The sequence below is a fragment of the Calonectris borealis genome, chromosome 10, assembly GCF_964195595.1.
Source record: "Calonectris borealis chromosome 10, bCalBor7.hap1.2, whole genome shotgun sequence".
In the NCBI taxonomy this organism is placed as follows: Eukaryota; Metazoa; Chordata; class Aves; order Procellariiformes; family Procellariidae; genus Calonectris; species Calonectris borealis.
The window spans coordinates 19,556,088-19,572,698 of NC_134321.1; the positions used below are offsets into that span (position 1 = coordinate 19,556,088).

Here is a 16,611-nt window from a genome sequence, read left to right on the forward strand (position 1 = left end):
ACTAAGGAATCGCACTGTATGACTAATGTCTCTTTTTTTGGAAATAGAAACTCTTTCTAGCTAATGGAGAGGATTCCTTTCAGGAACACAGATATGTACCTTTCATGATGTAAATAACAAAAAAATACTAATGACAGCGTCAAATGTTCAAGTTGGCAGACTCATGAGAACCCGAGGAGAATGTAATTGGTGCTTAGCTATGTTTCTCCTGCAAGCTTTAATAACGCTTTTAACATTGTGGTGGTTTTTCTTTGATGTGGTAGAGAGGAATGACAGGTACTTATTTTCACTATTTTCTGTTTCTATGGAAACCCAGTGTTTGCAGTAACAGTCTTACTGTAAGCTCTGTAAGCCTCCCCCGTGGCTTCTAGCCAATGTGGTAACTTAATAATTCATGAGCATTAAGCCTGAATTTGCTGGGAAGCAAGCTGCGTTGCTTGGAGCCGTTTTCTCAGAGCCAGATTAATTTCCCTCACAGATTTGGTGTTCTTTTCTCTAGGATGTCTTTATAAAATACACTCCATAAACCAAAGCAGCAGACTTTCCTTCACTTGTTTTTGAAACTGGGGTTATTGCAGATCATCTGGATGAGGCAGCTCATGAAAGAACCCCCCTCTCTGCCTTCGTCCCCGCCTTGAAAAGAAAAAGGGGAAAAAAACAAACACACACCATGAGTACTTGCCTGAAAAGGAAGATTTTAAATAGTCCATGAATCATTGTTCAGACAATATGCAAACTGAAAGTTCAGCAGAGGTGATCTTTCCGTCTCAGGGCTTCGGGAGTGACCCCTGTCGATGATGGATTGCTCCAATACTGCTGTGCCATGGCATCTAGTATACGCTGGTGGGCTACATTATAAATGGGAATTTAGTTCTCCACAGACACAGGATCATTCTGTACGTATGCTTTGACTTACTCTCACACTTAAACTGAGAACCGAAGACTCATTCTGTGGAGCCCTGGGAGTATTTGTTATCAGTCTTACAGCAGCTGTAAGGACTTGGGTTTTTGGTTTGGGGTTTTTTTTCCCCAAGAGGATAAGCAAAAATTAGCAACTCTAAAAGGTAAACATGATAAACAGAAAATAAAGTTGAAAAGCTTTTTACAGAGGATACTCCTAAATGGACTGCAAACAAATTGCTTAATCATCTCAAGAGTTCTACCTTTTAAAGTACAATGGCAATATGTAGATGCATTCTGAAATATTGTCACAAACAGGAAACTTCATGTCAAAAGTATTTCTGATCTTCAGCTCTTAGGAGGAGCCAAAATGATTTACCGGTGGATCATAACTTTACTTTTCCATTTCTTCACGTACTTATGTAGGCGAGGTGAACAATTGTACTTCATTAGAAACCCTTTCTCTTATTGCTTAAATCATCTTTCAAGAGAAGAATCAACCCAGTATTTATGACAGTGGGAAATGACTGAGATGTCGATATACACACATGCTTTCTTCAGGAATATGAGACCATCTGGTTGAAATAAAAGTTCAGAAGTCCTGATGTGAAACTTGTTTCCTTTTTAGCAAGTTTCTACAGGGTGTTTTCAAAAGCATCAGGACTATGTTGCATGATGCAGCACAACTGGAAATCCAGGGCAATACAGCCAGGGTTTTTTCCTCTGCCAACACACAGGCAATTGGAGGGCAGAAATCGCTTTCCTGAAAAACTAGCTAATGCTGCTGCACTGGGGCTTTAAAACTTCTGCTGTGCTGGTCCAGCTTGCTTCCCCTCTGATACAGAGAACGGTTTCCCAAGTTAATTCATGCAAATATTAGCTTGTGGAAACTGGAAGATTTAGAGACTGTAGTTCAATTAGCTCCCCCTCCCGCCCCCCCCCAAACCCCAGGAATCTCTTTCATGGTGTTTCTCTGCTAACTTATGAATGTTTTGAAACAAGCACTTTTTTTTTTTCCCCAGCTTTAAGAAAATATGCTGGTCGTATACCAGTAATTCCTAACATAATTCCATTCACTTGGTCAACATACCGTCCTTGTACACACAGTGGTAGAAAGAATGCAGTATCTCATGGCACTGATGAAGTAAACTGCCTGAAATGTGGTATGCACAGCAAGACTGCAATATTTTGAAGGCAAATGTTGGCAAGGTTTCTCTTGTCATAACGAAGGAATAGCTCATCCTGAGGTCCATCGTGGTTGACCTGGGCTTGCAGTGCATAGAGTTATTCTCGAGATTTATCTGGGACAAAAAATGGTGCTTTTACAGTAACGTCTTAATATGCCAGCTCAAATTTGAATCTAGAATTATTGTGAGGCATAGTAGCAGAAGAGACTAGAAGAGATTTTTTTTTTGTGAGAAAATAAATAATATTGTGCTTATCACTATTTCTTAAATGGTAGAACTGAATATGATGAAAGGAGGCGGACTGCGCTGGTTAGACAGGTCTTTGTATGTAGCTTATTCCTGCTAGCTTCTGTGACAATGTTTTCAGATTTTTGTTCTTGAATTTTTATTTTGTATGCAGGTAGGGATTTACATGATACTAGAAGAGTGAGAAAGAAACCTAGGGAGATGGTGAAAGAAGATCAAGGACTAAAATACAAGTTATTATATGACCTTCTGTGCTACCATATGACCCTTTTCACTATGCACTGGTACATATGTCATGGGACCAATATATATTTTAAAAAAAGCCTTTATTCTTAGAAGGGATCAGTCAAATTCTAGATTCTGAAAACCCAGTTAAATACAGCTTTTGAGAAAGGACTGAGTTGTTTGTAAAAATGTGGGGTTTTTCAGTGTTCCCCCAGTTGTTCTCTGGAAATAAGCAGCACTGAGGAAAATAAGAAAAATGAGGGAACAGATTTGTACCTTTTACCTTTTAGTGGCATATTGGAATGGAGAGGGTGAAGGAGGCATTTGTTTCTGGGAGAAATGGCTACCAAACCATTATTTAAGGTAAAGGAGGGGTTCAAGATGTGAGGGGATCTCTTAAGGGGATTGACGCCCTATTGTGTCACTGTCTCTGCTTCAGAAAACCCATCTCCTATACATAGTTAAAGAATTTTTTTTAAAATCTATGTTCTTTATCATCAGTTTCCAGTTCAAACAGAAAATTGGTCTGCAGTCTCGCTACAGACTACCAGCTTTGGCACTACACATCTGTTAATGCTGTACCGGCATTCATAAATTGATACATAGTCAGGATTTTTGCCTCACAACCCCACACTAATTAAACCTGCCAATGAGTTAATACAAGGGAGCTCGCTAATCCATTCCAAGCTCTTTGCCAGGCCTTTTGTTGTCATCTTTGCATGTTATGCAAAAAAAGCCCCACAAACAACCAACCTCAATAACAAAGACTCCCCGCAGGCATAATGCCACTCCAGCTCACCCAACAGTAAATTTTGTCCCTGTTTGCCCCTTCCTTCATGCTGAAAATGTAACGTCCCAAACCATTGATTGCTTCCTTCCTTTTTGCAGAAACAGATGCCCGTTCAGTATGGTCCTGCTTTTCAGACAGTTAAAGGAAGCCAAGAAGTGAGACACTATGCTGCTTTCATTTTTCTTCCTTTCAAGTACAAGAACAAGAAGCTGTTTGACTTTGCTTATCAGAGCAATGTTTCTTACATTTGAGTAGCTTTAGCAATTACTAATCATGCGAGTGATTGTAAAACCTGACTTACTGCTACATGAGAGGTGGTTTCACTGTGATGTGAGTTAGCACAGGAGGAGATCTTGCAGTTAGAGTAATTGGAGATTGCTTATGGCATATAGGAGCAAAGGGAATAAATAAGCTTTTGTTTAAGATACTGCCACTGGTGTGGCACATCTTAGGTCTGAACTCCACAAGGCAAAAATGTTAACTCTTTTCTCTGTTTTGGTGCATTTCTTATCTCCGATTTTCTGCAAGAGAGAACTGGTTTTGGTGTGTTTTCAGAATAGCTGAAAATGATTTTTTTTTTTTTTGACAGTAGTTTGATCAAGCAGTCAGATTGCATCAAATAATCCCCATACTTAATTTCCATCACTCATTTGGCAATGATGACTACTGGGTTTTTAAATTTTCCTTATGGTGTATCTGAGGGTTTTTTTTTTAACAGAGTAGCATGTTTTCTTTAAGCAATTAGAGCACATTCAGCTACAATAAAAATAATGCTTAATGCATGCAAACATGGGCAATTATTTCCATATGTAGTTTACTCAGATTTGATAGTTTGTTCTTACGAAACTGGACTTTAATGTTGTCTAGATTCTATGCAGGCTCTTGTCTTGGTGCAGAAGATAAGCATGAGGAACAGACACACTGAATACTGAACTCTCTCAAAGGAAGTAGCTCCCCAAATAAAAGATTGACTGAATTCCCATTAAGTTTCTTGACCCTAAATGTGTGTATCTTTGTCTAAAAAAGGAGCTATAATGATAGCTGAAGACTAGTGGATCTTCAGATCATTGAAAACAGGGTTGTTCTTCCTGGTTTCTTTTGGTATAGAAATAAATTTGCAGTTGTAATGTGGGGAGCATCTGACTAACTAGTTCATAATATGGGTCAACGGTGTAAAAAGGTTCAAGTCCCATTCCAGGATATACTAACATTATCAGCACTGGTGAGACCTTAGTGGAATAGTTTCTGTAAACTGTTCTTGAACAGTAATATCAAAGATTAGAGAAATTGTGGAGTTGAGAAACAAAACTGTAAGTTTAGGAGAAATGACTTGCAAGGAAAGGTAGAAGAACTTGAGGTGGCTTAGTCTTTTAAGGTTGCCTGTTAGCACTACTGTCTTTTCATTCTCCATGTCCTGTTGGTGGGTCTCTCCTTTGATGGAATGCCTCTTCATGTTCCACAGTTCTCAAATGCTGCGGTTGCCTCAAAGTGCCCTTAATTATTTAGTGACACAAGCTCAAGAGGACTCAAGGGAGGACTGGAATTTAAAGGTTGTTACTGAGGTAGTGCTGGAATAAAGGAACAATTGATGAATAGGCAGGTGAAAAAGATGGTGGTCTGCTTTATTTCTTGAAAAGCACTTGAATATGGGGACAGGAACCAGATTTTCCCTGTGGCTGTAACAAGAAAAAGGGTGAATTGCAAATTTTAAAAGATTTCCACTCGTTAATGGAGTAAAACCTTGCAAGAGGCTATCAAATGAGCCTCCAGAGTATCTCTCTTTGGGTGTTTTGAAAGCAGACTAAGCAATACAGCTTTTGGTAATGGATCAAGTATAAATAGCCTATCTCAGCTCAAAGACTTGACAGTCCCTTCTCTGCCATTGTCAGAGGGACAGCCTGCGCAGGGTTCTGTGGCACACGGTATTGTATGCAACTTCAGTTATGAAAATGAAATGCTCATTAGTGCTGAAATAATTTTTCCAAGAAAACCTGTGTTGGACGTTCAAAAATGTAGAACTTACTGGACATTTAAAATATAACATGTAACGTTATTGAGATCAGTGGAGGTAAAAGAGCAGTTATAACATTATTTCTTGAAGAACTTCAATTTAATGAGTTTTAATTCTTAAATTCTTAAATTATGTTATATAATGCATATATATATATGCATTTGTATGGTACATACATATATTATAAGTTACTGTAAGGTACATTCTCTAACAGTAACTCTATAAATGGCTAGCGAGAATTTTTTAAGCATGACAGCCTGAATACTTTCCTGGGTTCCATATACCCAGGACTATTAAACTCGAAGATATTGCTGCTATTCTTGAGCTTCACTTTGGTGTAAGCTGATAGTACATATCAGCAGAGTATTACTGTATGCTTTCTTTATTCTTCTGTTGTTTCCCTGATTATCCACTACTGGACATTGTTGGAGACAGGACAGTAGGGTAAGATGGACCTTTCACGTGGAGGGCAGTTGTTACAATTTGTCTATTTTTGACCTCGACTGAGTTTATCTGTGGACCAGCATCTTCTGCTTCTATAATATTGGATAATAGTATATATTTCCTGTATTTTTATCCCAAAATTTGAAAATACTCTTAGTCAGCAGTACATTTTAAAATTTCTGTTTTCCCTTTCTATAAATAATTCCTCATCTTGCAGAAGAGCTTGGTGCTCTGCTAGTGGTTTGGTTTCCCTTCAGAACGTCAGTCATCCTCTGAATTAAGAGAACCAGCCTTGATCTGACCACTGCGATAAGAGTGAAGATATTCCAGGTGTTTATTATATAGGGTATAATAACTTCGGGGGGGGATTTGCAATCAAATATGAGTGAGCCAGCTTTGATTTACAGTTTGATTTTGGGTGGACATCTTCACCAGTGAACACATTTTCCCCTGCAGACGTGATTTATATTGCTGGTAATCTTCTACTGGCAGGCTGCTAGTTGTCTTGTTTCCTCCTGATCCTAGGCTGCGTGTATTAGCTCTGTGTTCATCTGTTGCACCCCTGTTTGGTGGCCGGATTACATTCCCAGCAGCAGAAGTGAAAGAGTAGTTTGCCAGAGATCTTGTTTGTGTAGCATGGATCTATTTTATGCTCTTATCCTTAAAAATGGGACACGGTTAATATACATAAGGCACAGTAATTATTTTTCAGTGTACTAGTAGAGGGTGTTGGCAAATTTACATTTAACAAATAAACGACAATCATTTAATTGTCATTGTTTCAAGTTCAGTTTTAAAGACGACCGATGTTTATTTTACGAAAGTAACTTTTGTAGCTTGCAGGTCATGGTAGTGTTTTGTTTGTATTCTTTAAGGAATTTTACTTTATGGAAGGAGACGTTCTACAAATTACACTTGTAAACAGAAATTAAATGTATGGTACCTCCTAATCTTTCTAAATGAAAGATTGTACAATTAAACTGATTCAAGGATTAAAATTAAATGGATTTATTAAAATTAAAGTCTCCCTAAACAGTGTTTTTGAAGGCATTGGAAATATTGGTGTTTATTGCTGTGGCTTGGAAAGAACATGGCTATGAGTTGATATCTCTTTAGATTACTACATATTTTTAATGATACAAAGCGTGATTCCTGTTTGGAAATTGTTGGTATGGAAGTTAGTTGTCTTCTGGTTTATCCCCTGTGTTAACTGGAGCTTACATGTGGGCATCCCTGTAACTGTCCTGCCTGACCTCTTCTGAACTTCATTGAGTAGGGACAGCTGAGTGCCAGCAACTGTAACTGCTGCTGAACTGACACCTATTTCAGTTTGTGTTAATATTTAGAGTTCTACAGTGTAATTGTTCAGGTAGTGCCTGTTTGCGTGGCCCTTTTGCAGGAGCAACAAAGGACTGAGGCAAACAGCGGGGAGATGCAACTGCTTTGGCCATCCTGCTTGAATTGCACGCTGCTATGTCTTTTCACAACCTTAATGAGTTACGGGCATGAGACTGGGTTAATGATAAAGGTTAAGAATGTAATTAATGTGTTTTTATTGAAAATAGGTCTTATTTTGAAAATTCTGACTTCATTTTTTGCGATTTATGTATTAGGTAGGTAGAGGTAAATATGAAGATGTAATATTGTTGTTGTAATGTAACTGTTACTGCAAGGTACTGAAGCTGTAATAGGGTACTGCACTCCACTTAATACAGCATAAAATTCTTGCTAAAAGATTAGATTATACCATGTCATTAAAGTGTTTGCTAAAACATTCTTAACTTACTAATTGACATCTCAGAAAGTAGTTGTAGGTAAAGAATCATCAAATATCTGTTTCTTGTGGGTTTCTTTGGAGCATGTTAGCAATCTCCAAGTTTATAAGCGTCTGCTGCAAATTAATTAAAATTATCGCTGAATGAAGTTGTGGGATACCTGGAGACTGGATTAATAGTGAGTAATAGGGAGAGTGAAACAGCCAGAGAGCAAGCTCTGGATTGCTTAGCAAGATAAACTTAAGCAAATAAATATGCAAAGGTGTATAAAAAGATGTGTGAGTCATGCTTACAGAATTAGGGCCCATTCCGACAAAAGTAGCGATTCTGAAAATATATCAGTATTTATATGGCCAGGTTGCTTCAAATGAACTCACAGCGTAATCCTGTACTAAAAAGGCTAATATGTGATGTCTAATAAATTACAGTTAGGATTAGTAGGGACTTGATTTCATGTGTGTGAAGTACACATATGTGTGTATTTGTATTTATGGTGGAGGTGGTACCGGTACTAGACTGTTAGAAACTCACATTTTTAGAACTGTTCGTGAAATGGTATTGAACAATCGCACTATGGGTCAGTTCTATAAAATGAAAAATTTTTTTCTTCAATTTCTTACTTGTTTGGAGAGAGATTTGATTACATAATATAATTAATGATTGATATCACTACCCTGTAAGAAATTAGCTTTTCTGAAGTGCTCTTTAACATAGAGAAGAAAGTATAAAAAAAGCAGTGGCTAAACACTGAAACCAGACATTTCCGAGCTGATGTTAACCCAGGCGTTTTAATGGTAGGGATGAAAAGCCTTTTGGAGCAAGCTACCAAAGGAAGTAGCGCGTACTCTACGTTTTCATATTTTTCAGGCCCACGGTGGATAATATGCTGGAAGATGTGTTTTAGTCAAATAAAGGTTACTGGAGTTGATACAGTCATACTGGATAAAATTGAAAGGATCTGTGATATGATGGAAATGTAACTAGAAGATTTAATGGTGTGCTCTTGCTTTATTTCTGTGAATCTGTAAGAAGAAAATTCTGGTCAATACTTAGTGTGTTGTCACTAGTAAATAAATTACTCTTACTCATCTAATTTATTTGTATACATAAATTCTCTGTCTGTCTTAAGAAATAATATCAATGTCCGTGGCTTGCCATCCATAATAAAGATTATGTATTTTGCAGTCTGGCTACACACGCTGGTTTTGCTGGTAAAAAGACTGTTTCATTTCATTGATAAGCAGTTCTATCAATTGAATCTTAATGTGTTTGAATTAGTATATTGCTTCTATAAGTAGTATATGTTGAAGGAAATTGCTTAATTGGTATTCTTGTTACTTTTAGTTTTGGGTGGATTTTAATGAACTCAGTTTTACCAAAGACAGTGTACGCCTCGGCGAGTGTGCCTTAGCCTTTGCCTGAAGCACTTGTAATGTGTTCAAATCCCGTGCTTCATATATTCACATTATTTTAATGTTACTGCATCATGAATATGCATCAACATGATGTTTTCACATGCGGAGTACTTGCTATTAAAAGTCTTCTATGCTATTCCATGTAATTTTATCTAGATCAGTGAGTACTGTTTCATATGCTTTGGGAACTAAAAAGCTTATAATACCTAGTGCATCTTTTTTAAAAAAAAACATATCTACCTGTATTTTTTATGTTGAAGTGTGTACATGAAACTCTTGTTTATTTTTTTTAATATTGTTTGCTTTTTAGTGAGAGGTTTATGGTGAGGTTAAACAAGAATGGAGGCCCCAGGAATCCAGAGAAGATAGATCGAATGTGTGCACTTTTCACAGTACGTGTCTGTTCCCTTTCTTCTTCCCTTACAGTAGTATGATTGTAGATGTAGTCACCCTGAGGGGAAAAAAAACAATTCTTCCTTTCCAATATATTGAGTAGAACAGAAGCTGTTTCTAAGTTTTGTTTCGGTAATAACTAAATGTTAACATAAGAAAATGGATGTACTTCTAAATTATTTTTATGGCTAAGTAAATATTCTGAAGTGTTTCCTCTTAAGTGCATTTGTTCCTGCTTATCATTTGAAATTTTGAATATTTTCATTGCATGTACTATGCTCTTAGATACCAGGGCACAGGAGAAAGCTGCATTGGCCTGAACATAAAGCAAGGCACTTTTTTCAGAATCAAAGTTAGAAAAGCAACCACAACAACACACACACGCACACAGACAACTAGAAAATTCTCCAAACAGATTTTTGTCATGGCCCATTCAAGGGTCCGTGGTAGGTGGTGCCGCAGTAGCCTCCCAGGTCGGCAGCACACTGCGTGTGATGGAGCAGAAAGGCCGGGATGGGCTGCAGAAGCAGCAGCCGAATTGAGCTACAGAGAGTTGGTTGTAATAAAGGAAACACTGTGACTTCCGAAGTTTCTACAGCAGGTCTGTGCAAACAGCTACCCCGTCCTGACGCAAAGCAGATATGACCAACTGTACCAGCAGTCTCTAACCATCTGTGCTAGAAAGACAGATAAGTAATATCCATCTGTGGCTCCTACCAGGTGATATCTCAGTTGGGAGTGAAATAGCCAGCTAAGATTTACTTCCTTTTAATTCTTCAGACTCACCTCTCACCTAACTGCCTTCTTGTTTTATAGTTTTGGTTACACCAATATAGTAGTTTCAGAACACTCAAGCTTTAATATCCATTCTGCACTGGTCTTAAGTTCTGTTAAAAATTGCCTCAGAATCATGTGTCAGACCCTGATTTTATCTGTCACTTCTCAGGAAGAATATGGAAATCTAGAGACACTGAAACTTAACAGCTCATCCATCACAGAATAACTGTAAAGAATTTCAGATCCCAAGTGTGATAAACACCTTCCATCGTGACTCACCTTTAGCTAGTGCACATGCTAGAAGCTCTTTGACAGAAGTATTTTTACCTCCAGTGAAGAAAAAAAAATGGCAGACAGCTTTGGTATAAGCTTTAGTTCTGGCAATGACACCCTAAGGTCAAGTGGGGCTGAACACTGAAACAGGCATGGTTCCCAGCACGGCTCCCGTTTCTCCTTTAAGAAGGTAGCTGAATTTCTCCCCTTGAGGAACGGAGCATATCTAGCGAGGTGTACGGATGCTCAGTTCTGCCTCTGTCTGGATAGAAGAGATGCAGGTCAATGCAGAAGTAGCGCTGGCATTGATGCTGACATCAGTGGCAGTTCTGGTTTCGGCACCACCAGTGAAGTGCTGCCAGCTGGTTAAACATCAGCAGAGGTAACAGCGTCTTAGTATTGCCGTTGGCACTGATGGCTCCGCTGTTGGTAACTCAAAATCAAGTATCTTTCTCTTCTAAGAGAAAGGTGGCCAGGGAGCAAGCCTCAGCACTGGTGTCTGGATCATGCAAAAAGGTTGAGTGTAGGACTAAGAATTGCTCTAAGGATTACTCCCAAAAGGCAGCATAGTCTGCTTTGCATCAAGTTTGGCACTTTCTGGCCTCTGGGGTTGCTCATTCTTAAGAAGATTTTCACCATCAAACTGCCCCGTCTACACTGATGCCACACTACGTAGGGTCATGCAGCAACTGTCCTGGTTCACACTGTGTTGTGAACAGTGTGAAATGGTTTTGCTCCGGTGACCTGCAAACCAGTCTTTACACGATTTCAAAACCACAAAAAGACTAATGATGTGCTACAGCCAGGGGCATAACATAGCTCCAGAAGAGACCTGCTGCATATTATGAACAGGGCCAGCCTAGTCTAAAAGATAGCACCTATCCTTCTGACCAGAGACCACTCCCAAGCTACCTTTCTATTTAACTATACAAAAATACCAAAGCTGCATCAGTATCAGCTCTGACAGGTGCTTAGACTTGTCCGTCACTCTCTCTGGTAGAATGTATACTCTACATAACAGGCATTATGATAATTGGCAAAATTCTGTGCAAAAAATTGCACACTTCTGATACATATTTTTCATCAATGTATTCAAAGAACTTTCCAAATTATGTAGCAAAGGAGCAACAAATAATAGCTTTTTGAATAACCATTTTATCTGCAATGGTTCTATCTTATCATAATTTCTTGATTATGAAATACTTCCAAAATAAGAGTTTTCTATGATTTTCAGGTTTGTTCCTAAGTTTGTGTTAGTCTTGCCTTTAAATCTAGTTAGTTATTTCCTTGCCCTCCCCCACACCCCACAGTATCTTTCTAAAATTTAATCTTTCCTAGAGGTAAGAAGCCCCATATCTTAAATAATTCAAGGTATCCCTGTCTTTTCCTGCTATCTCTGTTGCTTCTAGGGGTTCAGCTGTCTCCTTGTGTAAGATAGCAAAATTGCTTAGGTTTTGATTTTGAATCTGCTGTCACCAAAGGTGAGAAACTGCTTCCTCTGAAGATTAGAGCTCACTCAAGCAAACCTCACCCTATGCACGCTTTAGAAGCGTTCCTGTGTCTGAATTAAAACGTAACTACACAGTATAAGCTTGCTATTTTTGCTAAATACCTTACTCTCTGTGGCCTATGAGGCTGGCAACTGAATTTGGTAAAGCTGTTTAAATAACTAATTAGCGGCAGTCAGGTATCCTTGATTCCACTGTTTGAAGGGGGGGAGCGGTAGCGTTTGGGTTTTTTAACATACGATTAGACCTTTATAGAAACCAGCATTGTAAAGAACTAACCATCATTATAGAGTAACTATTTTCCATACCTTATATGGGGGGGGGGGGGGGGGGGGAATTAGGAGTGATTTTCTAAAAAGCCATGCAATTAGAATTATTATGAAATTATTTTGTTTATCAATCAGTATCACTTAGGAAGCTCAGAAGGATGTGGGAAATAAGCCCCCTGTGAATGCAGTGCTAAGAACACCTTTCTGGAAATTGATTTATTTATATTGCACACAAGCAAATAATAAACATAGTTTTTTCTCTTCTGGGTCCTAAGTCATGAGCAGGGATTCTCTGCAAAGAAATTACCTGAAGGCTTCCTCGCAGGGGTTGGAGTTTTTGGTTGTTCCATGTCATAGTAGGAATTTCTCCCCTTGTAAAAAGCCTCTGCTGTACAAAACGAAATACAAGGCCATCTGGGCCCACATTTTTTGTCTTTTGACTGTGACACAGTGTATTTTTGTGAAATAGGAAAGCGACTAAAGTGTGAAGCCATCAATATGTGCATGCCCTACCATTTTCTGATATTTTGACAGCTGCCCTTTGAAAAAACAGTTCTCTAAATTGCTGTTAATTAGAACTGGTAATCTGACAGTATAATAAAATTCCCCCTTCCAAATCATAGATATTTTCAAAAATCTGTTACTCTCTAGAGTATTAAGTACTGCCTTGCTTTTTGGAATGTATTGTCAAGCACTGCTGAGATTAAAACTGTGTCAAAGCCCTTCTTATCGTGGAACTTCAATTTCTCCAAGACATGCAAGATAAAACCTACCATATGCTACACTGGTATGTTAGGTGATGAAGAAAGCCTAGAAAGTATGTTCCCTTATTCATGCAGCAGCAAAATAAGACTTGAAGAGAAAACGCTAAGGAAGATTTATATAGCTTAATTCTTTGGCTGCAGAGAGACATGATCTGCTAGCTGGTAAGCATACCAAACAGCGTATCTGCAACTCACTGTGTATGCTGCCCAGGGAAATACAGTGCTCCTTTTAAACCGAGTAAGAAGACACAGCCATGAATTTATTACTTGCCTCCTGTAATTTAGCAATATAACGCTATTTGAAAGGGACTGAAACTTCTCGTTGGAATAAATTCTCTTTATGCCTAGTTCTCAGTCACTGTGCCCAGATTTTATTGCGCTATATGTCACTATAATCTGAAGTTCAGTGTTTATGTGCGTTGCCATCATAATCTCAGTTGTTGAGATGTGGTTTCTCAAGTCACACGGGAAAGAAATTTGCTGTGTGAATTAAAGTTCATGTTTTAACTTCCAGCAAAATATGAGTTTTAATTCACTAAATTGGTTCAAACTGGGAATGACAGAACTTAGATGTCCACAGTTTAAAATTTCCCTGCCTTTATAAACAACCGTGTTATTTCCTTTTATAGTGGTTTTCATTCCACTTAGTTGTGACGTTTTTTAAAAAAGAAAAATACAAGATTTTATCTGAATGTGTGTTACTGAGATTTTTCCAGTTGATTTTTGCATTGTATTTTCAAAAAAATGTAGTGTGAGAAGGCCAAGCTGCATTTGTGCATAAACAAATCCACCAGTGTGGTTCTACCCAGACAAGTGTACCTTTTAGAAGTGACTGTTACCACTGGGACGGATATCTTTATTCAGTTGAAAAGGAGAAAAGTCAAGAAACATGAACACATAGCTATCATCTCATGTTGTTTTTGAAGTCATACATAAAGCCCTAGAGCTGTTTTTAAAAAGCATCATGTTGAAAACATTTTGTACAAATGAAAAAAACTTGTTTTAAAATGATGTGAGGTGATGTCCATTGCTTCAGTGTAAGGGGAGAAGTGAAGTGAACAACAGTAACTGAGCTTAAAACCTTCTTTTTGGAAGGTTTGTTTCTCTTTCACGTGCGCACACACTTTGCTCGCTCTCCCACATTCTTAGGCAGAATACATTAATTCTTTTCCAGTTGCTCTTCTGAGAAATGACTGGGGCGATGCCCTCTATGTTGGGAGAATTTGGAGGCTGTGTGGCATAAGTCAGTTCTAAGGATGAGATGATAGCACTTACTGGAGTGCAGAGAGAGAAAGAGAGAGGCAACAGCTGTTGCTGTAGAGCACAAGGAGCCTTTTTGCATCAGAGTCTAAAACATGAATAAATATTCTTACAGTACATATTATTTGTCTAAAATCTTCTTGTCTTGGAGGTTAGTAACGTAAGGAAAACTTGTTGAACAATAATAATGTTTTTGGGAAGAAATGTTTCTAAGATCCTTCCTCTAAAAAAAAATGTCTTAGACGTTGATCTTTGTTTATAATGTTATCAGGAAAAATGTAACATGCCAAGGAAATTGCAATTAAGACAGCTTCTAACATGTTAATGCAAAATGCCACAGTAATGAATTATTAACAAGTACTCGATACATATTTTCTTTATTTATTTTCTTTATTTTAAAGGTTTGTCAAGGTCAATAATACTTTTTTGTCTTCATTAGCTTCAGCTTTCCTTTTGCTCTTCCGTAGGTTCTCCTTTTCCCATTTTTTTGGCTTTTCTTCAAGCTCGTTTTTAAAAGTTTTGACCTGCTATTCTGTGATGTGGGATTTAATCCACGTATATAGTTGTTTGCCATAAAATAACTTCTGGGAGATCTTAAGGTCCTACGTTTTACTAAGCAATTACCTCATCTTAAAACTGAGTTTGTTTCTTAGTTTTTCCAATACCCTACCCCTGTTTCTGACATACTAAATATAAGTGACAATCTACGCTACTTAAACCGTTAGAATGCTTTTAACCAAATGTGGCCCTTTCCAACTACCATGCTCCCCAAAGAATCCCTTGGCATGTTTCAGCAGTTAGACAGGGGCAGAAGGGTTTCCAGTCAGCAGGTCGCATGCAGCCTACCCTGGGTTTGGACTTCTAAGAAGGTTAGCTATGAACTAGCTGCCCTTGGCTGCCATCAACTCCTATAGATAGAGCCTGTAGGTTCTATGCATGCTTGAGATACTGCCTTGCTGCTTTCGTAACGTAATGAACATGTATGAAACAGGATTAAAGCTGCACATTTAAAAGCGTTAAAATAAACGTGTCTCTGAGTCTCCTACCTTTTTTCCTCTGCAGACTTTTGCTTGTTGTGAGGAATTGCACCTATCCACTCATAAAATAAAACGCATTTGAAGTTTTATCTAAATTCTGACAGTCACGCTGCAAATTTTTTCTAGAGCCACCATGTGAGACTAAGACTCCATGATGAGAAGTCAAAAGCCAAAAGACGAAAGCAGAAGCAAAGGAACAGGGTTAGGGTCAGGTCTGCAACCTGCAGTCAGGGGACGGGGTGAAGGAAGCCAGAATGGGTTGCAGCTGAGGTAACTCAGGGGTTTAAATTTACTTTGTAAATTTAATTTAATACAGTCTAATAATGTGTTTGAATTAAGGATTAAATGAACATTTTAAATGTTTGCTAGAATTTTGATGGAGCATCACTAGTCAGTAGAGTCAGAATCTTTCATTTCTTTTCATTCTAATCATTCCAACCAAGTATAGTTGGAACCAAGTCCTTCTATGCTTTATTTTTCTTGTCTGTAAATTAGAAATAATAACACTTTCTCTTATTTAAAGATGCAGGAGCTAAATGAATGGAGAGTAATACTGTGTAGTCCTTATTATTGTTCGTTAGAATTGTGCAGGCACTTATTTTGGAAGTGCAGTGTGTTCTTTTTTTTTCACATCTATATTTTTTCCAATCTTTTAGGATCTTAGCAGCAAGGACATGAAGAGAGATTTGTACATAGTTGCCCATGTAATTCGAATAGGTACGGTATGATTTATTACTTGAAATATATGCAAATAACAATGTGTTTACAATATTTTTAAATGTATGTTTTACTCAACTGACATTATAATAATTTAATCAGCTAGAAAACTCAGTCATAGACCATGCCTGTCTGCTGAGATTAATATTCAGACCTTATGTAGCTAAGTGTTAAAAGGTTACTGATGACTGTTTAACAGTGATTTTTTTTTTCCTCAGTCTGAAACAAATTATTTGATTAAACACCACATTTGGGGGAGGAGGGAGGAACTAAAAGGCTTTTTGTTTAATGTTCCAAAATTTGAAAAGAAGTCTTTTTACTGATGATATATAGCTAGTTTACAGGGCAGGACATCAGCATACCCGGCCGTTCACATCTAGTAAATCAGAGGCTGTTAGACAAAAATATATATAGATCTGTTTTCTGCTGTAGGAGTCAAATATTTAAGCCTGAAACGTTAACAGCATATAATAGGAATAACAAACAGCCTCTTCAGTTGTATTATTCTAAATAACGGAGTAGTGCATTGTCTTTCATGTTTTCCAGGTTTTCGGTTAACTGAAAAATGGCTAGGTAGTGTTTGCAATGAACGGGCATTTAACCCTATTTCCAGCCCATTC

The 16,611-nt window shown here is 37.9% G+C and overlaps 1 protein-coding gene across 1 annotated transcript in view; it reads left to right on the top strand.

Annotated features, from left to right (window-relative positions):
- Positions 1-16,611, top strand: part of DOCK3 (dedicator of cytokinesis 3) — a 148,526-nt gene that overhangs the window by 33,273 nt on the left and 98,642 nt on the right. Inside the window, exons 5-6 of the mRNA XM_075159267.1 lie at positions 9,304-9,385; positions 15,931-15,991. Coding sequence (XP_075015368.1) covers positions 9,304-9,385; positions 15,931-15,991 — 143 coding nt within the window. The remainder of the gene's footprint in view (positions 1-9,303; positions 9,386-15,930; positions 15,992-16,611) is intronic.